The following is a 13,875-nucleotide window of genomic DNA, read 5'->3' as shown; positions in this document are numbered from 1 at the left end:
TATATAAAATCCGAAACTGATGATTCCACCACCACCTCCTAAAAATCTGTTCTTGGGAACATTGAATTGAAACTTTTTTCCACCAAAACTCCAACCACCCTTTAATACAAATTTCTTGTTTCACTAGGGAATCTTTCTACGCATGTATTTTTCCCCACTTCAAATTTCCAGATAAATAATCTTCACTCCCTTTTCTCTCTCTCTATCACTTTCTCTCTCAAGAGATTCGGACTTTCAACAATGGCAATGTAAGTATCGAAAATCTCCACCTTATGTGAATCATGTACATTTTGATTAAAAAAAAAGGTTGTTTATATTTTCTTGAAAATGAATGAATTAATTAATATTGGTGTAATTGTACAGAATTGTAGGGAATCCAAGTGTTGAAGGCAAGGGTTTCATAGCGTATTCGCTAATGCACGAAAAGAAGATGAAGATGATGAAGATAAGAATAATGGCGTTGAGACATTTGCTAATGTTTTCAATTGCATTAAACGTTGGGCTTCTCTTCAATATGTACCCTAATGCCTTGGCCATTTTCGACTTCAAGAATACATCTTTGAAGCTTCCTTTTTATTCCGCGCCAAAACCTCTCGATCAACTTATTGATCTTGATCAGTATGTATTTCACGCTCATCTTTTTTTTTTTTTTTTTATAATTATTATTCATCATTATTATTATTATTATAATTAGTAATTATTAATTATTATTATTATTAATAATAATTATTCTTATTATTTACTATTTATTTATTATTATTATTTTATTAGTAATTGTTGTTATTATTATTATTATTATTATTATTATTATTATTATTATTATTATTATTATTATTATTATTATTATTATTATTATTATTATTATTATTATTATTATTATTATTATTATTTATTATTATTATTATTATTATTATTATTATTATTATTATTGATTATTATTATTATTATTATTATTATTATTATTATTATTATTATTATTATTATTGATTATTATTATTATTATTATTATTATTATTATTATTATTATTATTATTATTATTATTATTATTATTATTATTATTATTATTATTATGTGTTTGAGACGGTGGGATTGTTCCATACTATATCGGTGAAATATGTCGTGTATATATCATCACCTTTCGTTCACACACTCACAAACACACAAAAGTGTGTGTGTGTATATATATATATATATATATATATATATATATATATATATATATATATATATATATATATATATTTTCACACTCCCCTGTTTTTTGTGTTTGGGAACATCAATCTTAAACAAAGAAATGAACCCTTTAGAAGATTAGTGACTTAAACTTTAGTCCATAATTCAATTTGCACCAATATTTAGAAATGTATGCAATGTATCCAATCATTTCATCACATGTTATATATATATATATATATATATATATATATATATATATATATATATATATATATATATATATATATATATATATATATATATATATATATATGTGTGTGTGTGTGTGTGTGTGTGTGTGTGTGTGTGTGTGTCACATGGCTTTATTAATTTATAACGGGTAAGATCCTCTGCTCCGCGTATTCCGTACCGATTGTCGTTTATCGTATTCGTGCAAGAATAATATCTTACTTATTTAATAATGTATTCCGTAACGATGTCGTTTGTCGTGTTCGTGCAAGAATAATATCTTACATATTAATGATCTAACCAACTCTATTTACGCAGTGGCGATCCGATGGTGTACGAGAAATACTGGCGACAGATGGGCGACAAAACGACGGTTGTGATCCCGGGATGGAAATTCGTCAGTTATTTTTCCAACAAGAAAAGTCTTTGCTGGTTTCTAGAGCCGGAATTCGCCTATGCAGTTGATAGGTTGCACAAACTTGTCGGAAACGCCGACACGGAGGATCACTACCTTGTCGTTGGAACGGGGTCCACTCAGCTCTTTCAAGCCGTTTTATACGCCGCCTCTCCGTCCAATCAAACCGAGCCAATCAGCGTTGTCGCTTCTCCACCGTTCTACTCCGTACGTCACCTAACATTAAAATTTCAAGACGTAATTAATTATTTGTTTTCCGATTTTACCCCAACATTAATAATAAATTGGTAAAATGAGAAAGAAAGATGAAAAGCTGCAAAGGAGTAATTTGGTCAAATACCCCAAAAATCAAGACTATTTAGCAATAATTTTAATTGGTGCGCATCTACCTTAAACGACACTTTTTAACTGGTGTGCATTTACTATATATATAAATGTTATAAATTTATAATATTATCTATCAATTGCTTGTAGTCGTATCGGTTGATAACTGAATATCTGAAGTCGGGATTATACGAATGGGCTGGAAATGCAAACGAGTTCAAGAAAGATAAGCCGTACGTTGAAATTGTGACGTCACCAAATAATCCCGATGGTTTATCGAGAGAAGCTGTGGTGAATAAAAAAGGAGGAATAGTGGTGCATGATCTGGCTTATTATTGGCCGCAGTATACTCCGATCACTTCTCCCGCGAACCATGACATCATGCTCTTTACCGTTTCTAAATGCACGGGCCATGCCGGCACCCGTTTGGGGTAAGAAGTTTTTTGATTTACGTGATACTAAATATAGCATTTTATTCATTTTTACTCGGGCACGTGTTCTTTATGTGATACTTTCTTTGTCGTTTTACGGCGTTTTTTAGCATGAAGAAAATAACAAGAATGCGAGACACGATTTTTTTTTTTCTTTTTTGTCGTTTTTGGAACGAAGAGAGTGGCAATAATGTAGATAGTATTATGATCGATGTATTGTATATTGTCACTAAAACATTTATATCTTGTAGTGAAAAAATATATATATGTTTGTTTAAAAGAACTTGTTTTTCGCATGTGATTAAATACTATACGTTGCTAGATGACGAACTGAAAATATTGTATTTTCCTAATTATAAATTTTTGGGGTCACGTATTGCAGTTGGGCGCTCGTTAAAGACAAGGAGATTGCAAAGAAAATGACGGAATTCATCATGCTAAGCACAATCGGCGTGTCGAAAGAATCGCAGATTCGTGGAGCAAAGATCCTACAAGTCATAGCCGATTCGCACGAAAAACGAGACAAGTTCAAAAAAATCGAACCATTCTTCGAACATAGCTACAAATTCATGGCAATGAGGTGGAACGATCTTGAAGATGTAGTCGACCAAAACAAGCTATTTACACTTCCCAATTTTGGCCCCGCAAGAAAGTGCAACTTTAGTGGCCATATTTTCGCACCACAACCCGGTAATTAAATTCGACACGAGGCTAAAAATTCTCGAGCCCTTGATAATAAATAGTAAAATATATAATTAATTTGTCGAATTTAAAATTAAATTTGCAGCTTTCGCGTGGCTAAAGTGTGAGGGTGAAGTGGACGATTGCGAAGGGTTTCTTCGCAATCACAAGATATTGACAAGAGGTGGCACGCAGTTTGGCTCGAGCGCGAAATACGTTAGAGCAAGCGTTCTTTCTCGTGATGACGAGTTCGATCAATTTATCGAGAGGCTGTCTAGTATTAATTAATAATTAGTATTGTGCTGATCTGTGTGTTATATAGATTGCTGGAATCTTCAATCAGCAGTTCTATGTTCTGTAATAAATGGTTTTATGTGTAATAATGCAATAATAATCGGATTGGCATGTATTTAGTTCTTTTTCATTTTCTTTTTGTTTTTGTTTTTAATAATGAAGAAATTAATTACAACCAATTATATAGTTGCACTAGGTAATACTCCCTCTATCCCATATTATATGTCTTTTTAGAGAGTTTTTTTTGTCTCAAATTATTTGTCATTTTAGATTTTCAATGTATCATTAAGTGCACTATTTTCAATTTTACCCTTTATCACTCTTAATTAGTTATTGTAAAATAATTAATGTCAGGGATATATTAGTATTTTCTTATATGCTTTTCACTATAATCTATGCACATTTATTGATTTTCTTAATACGTGTGCAACAACCCAAAACGTCACTTAAATTGGGACGGATGGAGTATATATCAATTCTTCTGATATAAATCACAATAACTCGTTATTTTCGAACTCTGAGCTTAGGGTGTAAATGAGCTGAACTCACTCGACAAAAAGCTCTAGCGCAAACTTGAAAAATATAATTATCACGAGCTCATGAACATGAACTTGCTAACTACTCGAACTTCAACTCAATTTTTTATTGTTTGAAAGTTCATGAGTCGGCTTGTGAACTTTTATTATATAATTTTTAAAATGATATATATTTAAAATATTATTAATAATACTTAAAATTAAAAAAAAAAAAAAAAAACTTGTTAAAAAAAATATTTTTGACAATTTCTCATGTTAATGAAAGTTGATGGGCTATACCCATAAGGCCTATATTTTCCCTATTTTTTCAAGACTCTCAAAGCAATATTATTGGGTTACGAACTGCAAATAAGCCCATTAATGTTATATTGGCCCAAGTCCAAGAAGATCGTTAAAAAAGAATACGAGTTAATTTCTACCGGATGATCTTGAACAATTGATGTGTACATAATAACACACAATAATGTGTGTATGTGCTTAGTGGATAGTTCTTTATATAGATTTACGGTTCAAAACGACCCGATGTGTTACAAATGGTGTAGTATCTTATAGACCCCAAAATTGAGAACATTGTAATTAATGCGTGGTATAATTCTAATTTAACAATTTTTTTCTTTTAAATATCTAAAACGACAAATATTTTGACACGGAGGAGTATCAAAGTTGTTTATAAAAATCTCAACTAGCTATTGCTCTTTCGGTTATTTAAAATAAAAAACTAAAGAAAAAAAATCAAATAATTCAAATACATATGTAATCATGAGCATCATCATTGGTAATCATGCTCTTTCAGCACAAAAGGGCTTTGTTAATGTATATCTCCATCACTAGATGTAGTCAACCAAGAATCTCATAAAAGAATATTGGTACAAATTTAAATTTCAATTTGATTTAGGTTATTTAACAAAACAAATTAATATATAAATTAGTAACAACTAAAGTTGAATCAACTAGTATCTCACTCGTGCGAAGCACGGAAATCAAATTCAAGAATACAATACGATCGTCGGACCAACTTTTAAATTATAATATAATTTAAAATATTGAAAAATTAAAAAAAAAAAGAATCTCGGACCAACTTCACTCATCAATCGTCAAAAATAAATAATTAACATAATACGTTCGAGATGTATTCCACACCAAAACGTTATATGTAACTAAATACAATGGAATCGAATGCGACGAAATCTTGCTCATCCAAATATGAAATATTTATCGGAATAGTAGACCAAGTCATTACAATAAAATCAGGGTAATTGGCACTTTGCACCCTTCAATTCTGCATATTTCACACTTTGCACCCTTAATTAAAAAAAATGCCAGATTACACATATTTCAAATTAAGATTTATTTGGCGTAGTGCACCCTAAAACGGAAAACCTAAAAGTAGTAGAATAAAAGAATTTTGGAGGGACTAAAAAGGAAAAAAATTGTAAATAAATTCACTACCAACCTTTTCAATTACAAAAAAATATTTATATTCTTCCTTGTTCGTGGATGTAATTAACATTAATTGACCATATTTTTTTATTTAAGGGTGCAAAGTGCCAAATAAGCAAAATTGGAGGGTGCAAAATGCCAAATACCAGTAAAATCATCACACCTAAATTTGAATCAATCTTCTAATTATATCATTATCTACGTGTCTAAAAAAAAGTAAATGTGATTCTCTTTTAAAATGGTTTCTTGATTATTCCAGTCAGAAGTGAGATACACTCCTGCGGCGGAGTTGAATATATACTGATACACTTTTTCCGGCGAAAGCTGAATTCCTCCTATTTTAAACAAATCAATAATATATAATATTAAAAATTAAGATTACATAAGTTTTCATTTAGAGCATATTATTTTGGAAAAAATAATTTAATATTGCATCGACATCTAGCTGCTTCCAAGGATCCAGTCTTTTTAATCATAATTATTAAGTACTAACTTTTGTGCCCAATAATTTAATTTGAGGTGTATTTAATATAAAAAGAACAGAAAAAATAGATAGGAATATTATCATCTATAATGACCAAATCTTTTTTTTTTTTTTTTAACCCTTCAGACCCGTTAACATAAAAAGAAAAATGTAATATTTTTAACTTCCATAATATTCTGTTTGTATTTAACAAGAGAATCTCAAAATTAAAATGCAATATTTTAAGATACACCTACAAGTGATATAAAGTGAATAATAAAATTATATAATAAAATATAAATAAAGTTCAAAAGACATAACGGCTAGGGACAGTTGACAAGTGTTATACATTGCTTACAAAAAATGAGAATAAAAAAAAATGAATTGGTGAAAAATGTCAAATAAGAATAGACAGAATGAAAATTGAAACTTTGATAAATGAAATCCTAAATGTAAATTATATATATAGATTAATTATTAAATATAATATATTTATATGAGTCGGTTCTTATGACCCGACCCAGAACCATCTGATTTAAAAATTTAAATCCATTATCCGGCCCAACAACATTCAACCTATCCAAACCCGCACAAAACGGGTTGATTCTGGGTCTAACACCCGCCAAACTCATATATACCCATTGCTATCCCTAATGTCAACTCGATCACACTACAAATTTAGTGTGTAATGTAAAAAGAAAATGTGGGCCATCACAGGCTTATAATCAAATAAAATAAAAATAATGTTTTGTTGTTCTTATTACAAAAAGATCCATATTTTTTTATGTGATGTAGAATAAATTTCCATAAAATGATAAATAAATTAAAAAAAAAAAGTAAAAATAAATAAAAGCATGCTCTGCAAATAATAGGTAATCAATGTAGCTAGTGGGGTGCATACATGTGTGCACATGTTAAAATATGCACGTATGTCCTGCTTTAAGCTGCTATACTACATCTTTTTTCAAGCTACAAATTTAAAGATTTTATTGGCCTTTCTCTCTCTCCACATACCAAAAAAATAAAAATAAATGCAAAAATGGTTTTTTCTTTTATTAAACATCAGACATCATTTGATTGTCAAAATAAGATCAGTTAGTTATTATAAGATTAAATATTTTAATGAAATGCAATTATATTATTATATTGAACATTCGATTATCCAATAAAAACATGCTTATAAGGCAAGATATATATATAAACCATGATAACATAATATTTGAGAATCGATCCGGCAAATTATGAGAATACCAGACATCAAACAACATCCTATTATAAAATCATGGCTAATATTCCCAAGTAGGGATGGCAGCGGAGCGGGTACCCTCGAAAAAGTGCAATACCAGAACCATTACCATTTAATATAGCTCAAACCATGACCATACCAAACCCTTTTAAAAAATTAATGGAAATACCAAAACCATTACCACGAATATCCGGGTACCCATGGATACCCATTTACCATTTAAATTATGGTAATAAAAAATAATTTTAGGTCCAATAACGTTTAAATAACTCCCTGAAAAGAGGAAGAAAAAAAAAGAAAAAAAAAGTAAATTATACAAATATATCCTCCATAAATTATTTAATATTTTATTTAAAATTTCTACCAAATTATTATTTTTTATTTATATTGTTGAATATATATATATATATATATTAAATGGTCGGGTACCCATGACCGTATAGGTAAAACCATAACCATACCAAAACCATGACGGTTTTCTTTTCTTTTACCAAAACCATTACCAAACCCTAATGGTTTTGGTAACGGATTTTAAACGGAGCGGATACCCGCGGATAGCTAGCGGTTCGGGTTTTTTTGCCATCCCTATTCCCAAGCAAACGACATCTAGAAATACAATTTGTCATCCTATGAGGGGCACTTTGCATATTTACTATATTATCCTGCCAAATTTTTTAATTGAAACATAAAGTTTAATTACATTCCTAGTTCACATAATTTATCCTAAAAGGTTAGATATGCTCGATTCGATAAAATATATGTCTTCGGCATCCAAAAATATCGTTGGTTAACTTAGGCGTCGTTTGGTGGGAAAAAATTACCATGATTAACTGAATAATTGGACTATGTTTTGATATTTGGTAAATTCAATAACTACCTGGGTTAACCAGCGAAAATGTGATGGCAAGTTTGGTTTTCGTTTCACTTTTACTCTTTTCCCGAAACAAATTTGTTGTTACTATATCCAAACATGAAATGATTATGAATTTACCTCAGGGGTAGCGGTAATTTGCCTTTTAGTTTATAGGGCAAATTACGGCCACCCCTGAGTGATGGTCAAATTACGAAACTCTGTCCTGTTTGGGTAATTACAGTTACCCATCAACTATGTATTATCTTACGAAAATACTTCTCAGAGGTAAACTTAGGGATGTTAAATTAGTAAAACCGAACCGAAATTTGGGTACACCAATATTTCATACTGTTCACGAAACTGAATATACGATTTGGTTTGATAAATAACCAAATTATATAAATTTTACCCAAAATAATTTTTTTCATAATTTGACCAAACTTTTAGAGATAATCGTAATTTGCCGTTTAATTTAAATATGCATGATACAACAAACAGTCCGACAGACATGAATATAAGACTGATTCTCACTTCTCAAGAAAAAAAAAAAGACATAAATTTGTTGATATCGAGAAGACGATGATGAATTATAGAGACAAGATGGAACGAGACACAGAAAGAAATACAAATTAAAAGACAGAAAGAAAATAATAAATTCTTGAAAAAACGTAACGATCTGCCATTAATTGACAATTGTTTTAGGGATTAAACAGAAGTGACAGAAAGCTTCTTTTGCTATCAAGAAAAGCAGCTTTTACACTGCTTCACTGCCACCTACAGCAAAAACTCCTATGCCCTGTATTAAAATCCATGTGCATGCCCACTTATTTCACCTTCCAAATTGAGTATATATATATATATATATATATATATATATATATATATATATATATATATATATATATATATATATATATATATATTGTATTTGTTTGGACAAGTACATCAAAACTAAATTATTTGCTTTCATACTTGCATGTCATCTCTCTCTCTCTCTCTCTCTCTCTCTCTCTCTCTCTCTCTCTCTCTCTCTCTCTCTCTCTCTCTCTCTCTCTCACACACACACACACAAACATAAACACACAAAAAAACATGCATTTGAAAGTTTTCATATTAATTTGGGCAAATTTCTGTCACTTTTGAGGTATGTTTAAATTACGAATCTCGTCTCATGTTTGGGTAATTACAATAGTCATCCCATCATTTTAAATATTTTTACATAAAATTTATGAAATTCGGTTATTTACCGAACCAAATCGTATATTCAGTTTGGTAAATTGTATGAAATGTTGGCGTACCCAAATTTCAGTTCGGTTTTTACCGATTTAATTAACATCCCTAATTTTACCTGTAAATGGGGTTTTTCGTAAGATAATATATAGTTGAAGTGGTAGCTGTAAGTTAGCCAAACAGGAGGGGGTTTTCTTAATTTGATACGGGGCGTATGAGATCCTACACCTGATGAAAAATGAAACCGAAACCGTAAATCTACATAAATAACTACATACTAAGAACATATACGCATGAATGTGTGTGTTATTATGTGTAGAACAATACTGTTAAACTACATGGTGTAATTTCACCGGGTGTACGTTCTACAAAACGCATAAAATACTCATAATTTTTTTATACCAAATTGTGCGCATGGGCATGTGTTACTTTTTTCACATTGGATTGAAACCCTAACCCTAGTACATTTGGGATTAAACTACTTAATTCAATTTCAGATCAATCCCTTCTATTTGTAATTGTGATACTATTCTGATAAAATATTACATAAATATAATTACTTATTTTGCTTTTCTTTGTTTGGGGGGTTGGGGGGCAAAAGGGGAATATATGTTGGTTTATACTAATATTTGAAAGTAATATATAATAAATCTAGAAAGTAATATATACAATGAGCGGGCCGGGCGGGGCCGGGCCGGGCACCACCTTTTGATCGGATCCAATGCAAGAAAGACCTGTTCCTCATCACTGTTTCAGATGTCCCTAACAAATCTGAGACAAATTTTGATAAGATTCACACTTCATCTTTAGGTACAAAGATTCAGTTATTTTATTTATTTATTTTATATATGAATGGATGAATATAATATTCATCTTACAAATAGTTACAATATGTACATAAATTTTCGTTTTATATTTTATTTTGAAGCCATGCACTTAAATATTTCAAATAGGTGGCGGTGGAATTCGATCACTCACAACAAAAACTTTCTTTTGGATTGACACTGATACCTTACTGAACAACCGCCTCAACCAAAAGTTTAAGAGAAATGTATTATTTAATATCAATATCTCCAATATTTACATAACGAAGTTTCGTGTCACTAATTTTGAAACCAAACAAACATTACCCTGGTTTGTCTTCTAGAAAAACAAACATTATTTAAATTATTATTATTATTATTATTTTGAATAACAGTTTTTTCATTTAAATATATATGAAGAGGGGTACTATAGAGAGATTTAACTTTGACCTTGTGGTTGACATTAATTATAAATACGTGTCTTGTGGCTATCAAGAAAACCTCCATTCAAACAAGAGTACACTGTGTTCTTCATTATTCCAAAACTTATCAGACAACAATAGACAAAAATTTTCTGCAGAGAAATTAATCAAGAATACCATTAATATCCACTCTTTATTTAATATAATTTCCTTTTTCTTCTTATTTAAGTGCACTTTTGCTGCAGACTTTTGTTTTCAGATTATTTAAATGGACCCTTTTCAAGCCAAAGGCTATCTATATACATATATCAAACTCTTCACCTGCTTTCAACTTTTGCACATCAGAAATAAACAAGTGATATATATATATATATATATATATATATATATATATATATATATATATATATATATATAGACTCAGGGCTATGGAGAATCTTCTCCTTACAATTAATCTTTGTAACTTCACACACACAATCACTGCTTTTTTCTTTATATTCTCTCAATCATCAACAATCCCACAGAATAATCAAAGCCTCTTCACATGATAGCCAATCATCCACCTCAAGAACTTGATCAACTTCTCAATATTTTTATACTAAAGAGGTCAAATACGCCGGATCTTCTGGTAGTTCGAAAAGCGCAAACCCTAATCTTACAGTGCATTCAGTACACTTCTACCACAAAGTAATTTGTATTTTACACCAAAGAGCTGGTTAAATACGCCGGATCTCATTAAACTGAGAGTTTCGAAAAATGCAAACCCTAATCTTACAGTGCATTCAGTAGACTTCTACCACACAGAGTAATTTGTGACTTGCCATAGGGTACAATTGCCAAAAACCAACCAATATAATAAATATTATTCTCTAGTTTAATTCATGCATGTGAGGCTAGCTAGTTATCTAGAAGCCAATGCTTTATAAAATAGATAAAAATGCACACCATATGAGAGGTATTTAAAAGGGGGGAAAAAAAAGAAAATAACAAACCCTAGATATATATATAGGTGATGATCATGAGCCCAATTCTCAAGAATTTAATCATTAATTCTCATATATTTCCATCCACCCCTCCTCCATTCCATGTGGGAAAATGATAATTGTATGGGAATGTGAAGCTAGAAGGTGTTTGATTATAAAACCCACCTCCCCCACCGCCGCCGCTGCCTCTGCTGTAGTCCGGCGCCGCCCGGTGGCGTGGCGGAGGCGCCTGAGTGGCGGCGGCGGCGTAGCGGATGAGGTCGGCGTTGGCGGCGTCGAGCTCCTTCTGGAGGCGGTCGACCTGCCTCTGGAGGAAGGAGATGGCCCCCACGCAGCCGTAGACCGGGTCCCGGACACGGGCCTCGGCCTCGAACGCGAGGGAGTTGACCGCGTCCTCGCGCTGGTGCGGCAGGAGCTCGTTCAGGAGCTTCGACACGTTGCTTGCGCCGAAGATCTTGTGGACGTTGGCGAACTTGTGGGGCTCCTCCGGCGGGAAGTACGGCGAGAAGATGCAGCCTGGCGTGCACTTCCGCCGCAGGAATTTGCAGGCGGCGCACGGTGAATTGTACGAACCGGTGGAGGATGCCATTTCAATTTTATAATTAATTTTCTGCAAAACAAGAAATTAAATTAGATCAGAGTGGTCTAAAATCCATTCTTTCTTCTTTCTAGCATCTCTCACACACACACACACACACACACACACACACACACACACACTTCTACACATGTATATATGTAGTTGTCTCCAATTCTTGTTTTTCTTTCTCTCTGATTTTGTTTTTTTTGAGAAATTTTATCCTTGCATGTTGAGGGATTAACTAATTACCTGTCTTGTAGATGCTATAGCTGGTGAACAGATCACCGTAGATTTACACATAATCACACGCACCGCACAAATATGTACATGTGTGTAAAATGTGCATTTGCATATATATACATGCGTACGGCTGGGTTAACAACCAATTTACTCGGTATTTTGATCAATCCAATTTACTTAACAGTATAAAAAACAACATTAATCGTTTCTTTAATTAATTTCCCTTATTATTGCAGGAATAATTATCCTCAAAATTAAACAACATATATTAATGAGCTCATAATCTCATCATCATGACATCATCATCAAAAAAAAAAAAAAAAACCAAGAAGTTTAGATAAACTGAGTCAGATTTTCAAACTGAATTTAACTCCAGTCTCAAATTCTCTTGATTCTTTCGTTTGAAATGAGATCTAGTTGAAACATGTGCAGTGATCCATAATTAGTAGGGTTTAGTTATCATGTTTTACTATATATAATTACACTGCACAAGCTAGAGAAAAAAAAAAAAAAAAGAGAAACCCTAGCTAGATCAAGAACTGTCGGTGTAAAAAAAAATTCAGTATATTTATTTATATATTATCAAAGCTGCTATATATATGATCTGTTACCTTTTTACATAAATAAAATGAAAAACGAGAAAAATAAATATGAAAATGGGTAATTAGCTCGATGAATATGCCTGCAGGTCTAAAGACTAGAGCTAGTTTTCTTTGATGAATAGAATTAAGAAAAGGGTTACTACTACCTTTATTTTTTTGCCCTTTGTTGAAGAGTACAAGTAAAAACTGTTCTTCTTTGCTCCTTAATTTCAAATTTACTGCAGACACATATTTTCTTGATGAAGAGAGAGAAAGAAAACCCTAACTAGAGAGAGAAAGCTTTGCTTTTTTCTGCAGTAGAACAAAAGGGAAGAGGAGATGGAGTAATAGAAGAAGGGAGGCAAAAGATCATTTAGTGGATGGGAGAAGTTATAAGGCTAAAAAGACAAATAAAATAAATTAAATTAAAAATGAAATTATTAAATTAGAGAGTACACAAACATAAAAAGATGACTGTGACACTCCATCTAATAATTCCTATCATACCTCTCATTTTTATACTTCGCTATGTTTCTTTTTTTAATTTTTAATTTTTATTTTTATCACTTCATTAATATGTAATGTTAGGGTAAAAATGGAAAAATACTAAATTTGTATTTTTTTTTTATTGAAATTGTAGAACGATGCATAATATATGAGAACGACGCTACACCTGTTTATTTACACTTCAACTGTAGATCTATACATAATCACACAGAAACCTACGTATACTAATCAAATCTATAGTTGAAATCACACGATGTAAATAAGCAGATGTAACATTTTTCGTATATATATATATATATCCAACTCATCCTTGTGTATTCTTGTCAAATGCCCTTTTTTGATCATAGATGTATATAAAGATAGTTTGGTGGTATAGATATAGGTTTGTCTTGTAACTATATGTTTGGCAAAAGTATAGTCCTTTTAATTTTAATTTCAATT

At 31.3% G+C, this 13,875-nt stretch overlaps 2 protein-coding genes across 2 annotated transcripts; one reads left to right on the top strand and one right to left on the bottom strand.

Annotated features, from left to right (window-relative positions):
- Nucleotides 1-28: 28 nt before the first annotated feature.
- LOC105950533 (tryptophan aminotransferase-related protein 2-like) lies at nt 29-3,689 on the top strand. The gene is made up of 6 exons (XM_012973900.2): nt 29-248; nt 364-618; nt 1,724-2,027; nt 2,295-2,575; nt 2,958-3,265; nt 3,363-3,689. Exons 1-6 carry the CDS (start codon nt 241-243, stop codon nt 3,542-3,544), a joined length of 1,338 nt encoding a protein of 445 aa, XP_012829354.2. The 5' UTR covers nt 29-240; the 3' UTR covers nt 3,545-3,689.
- Nucleotides 3,690-11,256: 7,567 nt separating this feature from the next.
- On the bottom strand, nt 11,257-13,335 carry LOC105950535 (protein LATERAL ORGAN BOUNDARIES). The gene is made up of 2 exons (XM_088817081.1): nt 13,095-13,335; nt 11,257-12,136 (listed from the first exon to the last, which is right to left on the bottom strand). Exon 2 carries the CDS (start codon nt 12,113-12,115, stop codon nt 11,597-11,599), a length of 519 nt encoding a protein of 172 aa, XP_088673207.1. The 5' UTR covers nt 12,116-12,136; nt 13,095-13,335; the 3' UTR covers nt 11,257-11,596.
- Between the last annotated feature and the right edge of the window lie 540 nt (nt 13,336-13,875).

Source organism: Erythranthe guttata, chromosome 4 (assembly GCF_056151865.1).
Source record: "Erythranthe guttata isolate IM_541 chromosome 4, IM_541, whole genome shotgun sequence".
Taxonomy (NCBI): Eukaryota; Viridiplantae; Streptophyta; class Magnoliopsida; order Lamiales; family Phrymaceae; genus Erythranthe; species Erythranthe guttata.
The sequence above is the reverse complement of the archived record's forward strand: the minus strand, read 5'-3'. Positions and strand labels throughout refer to the sequence as shown.

Bases quoted from the DNA above. Each gene is read 5' to 3' on its own strand.
- LOC105950535 (XM_088817081.1), bottom strand. From the start codon at position 12,115: ATGGCATCCTCCACCGGTTCGTACAATTCACCGTGCGCCGCCTGCAAA.
- LOC105950533 (XM_012973900.2), top strand. The intron at 619-1,723 runs GTATGTATTTCA...CTATTTACGCAG, and splicing joins CAACTTATTGATCTTGATCA to TGGCGATCCGATGGTGTACG. The intron at 3,266-3,362 runs GTAATTAAATTC...TTAAATTTGCAG, and splicing joins TATTTTCGCACCACAACCCG to CTTTCGCGTGGCTAAAGTGT.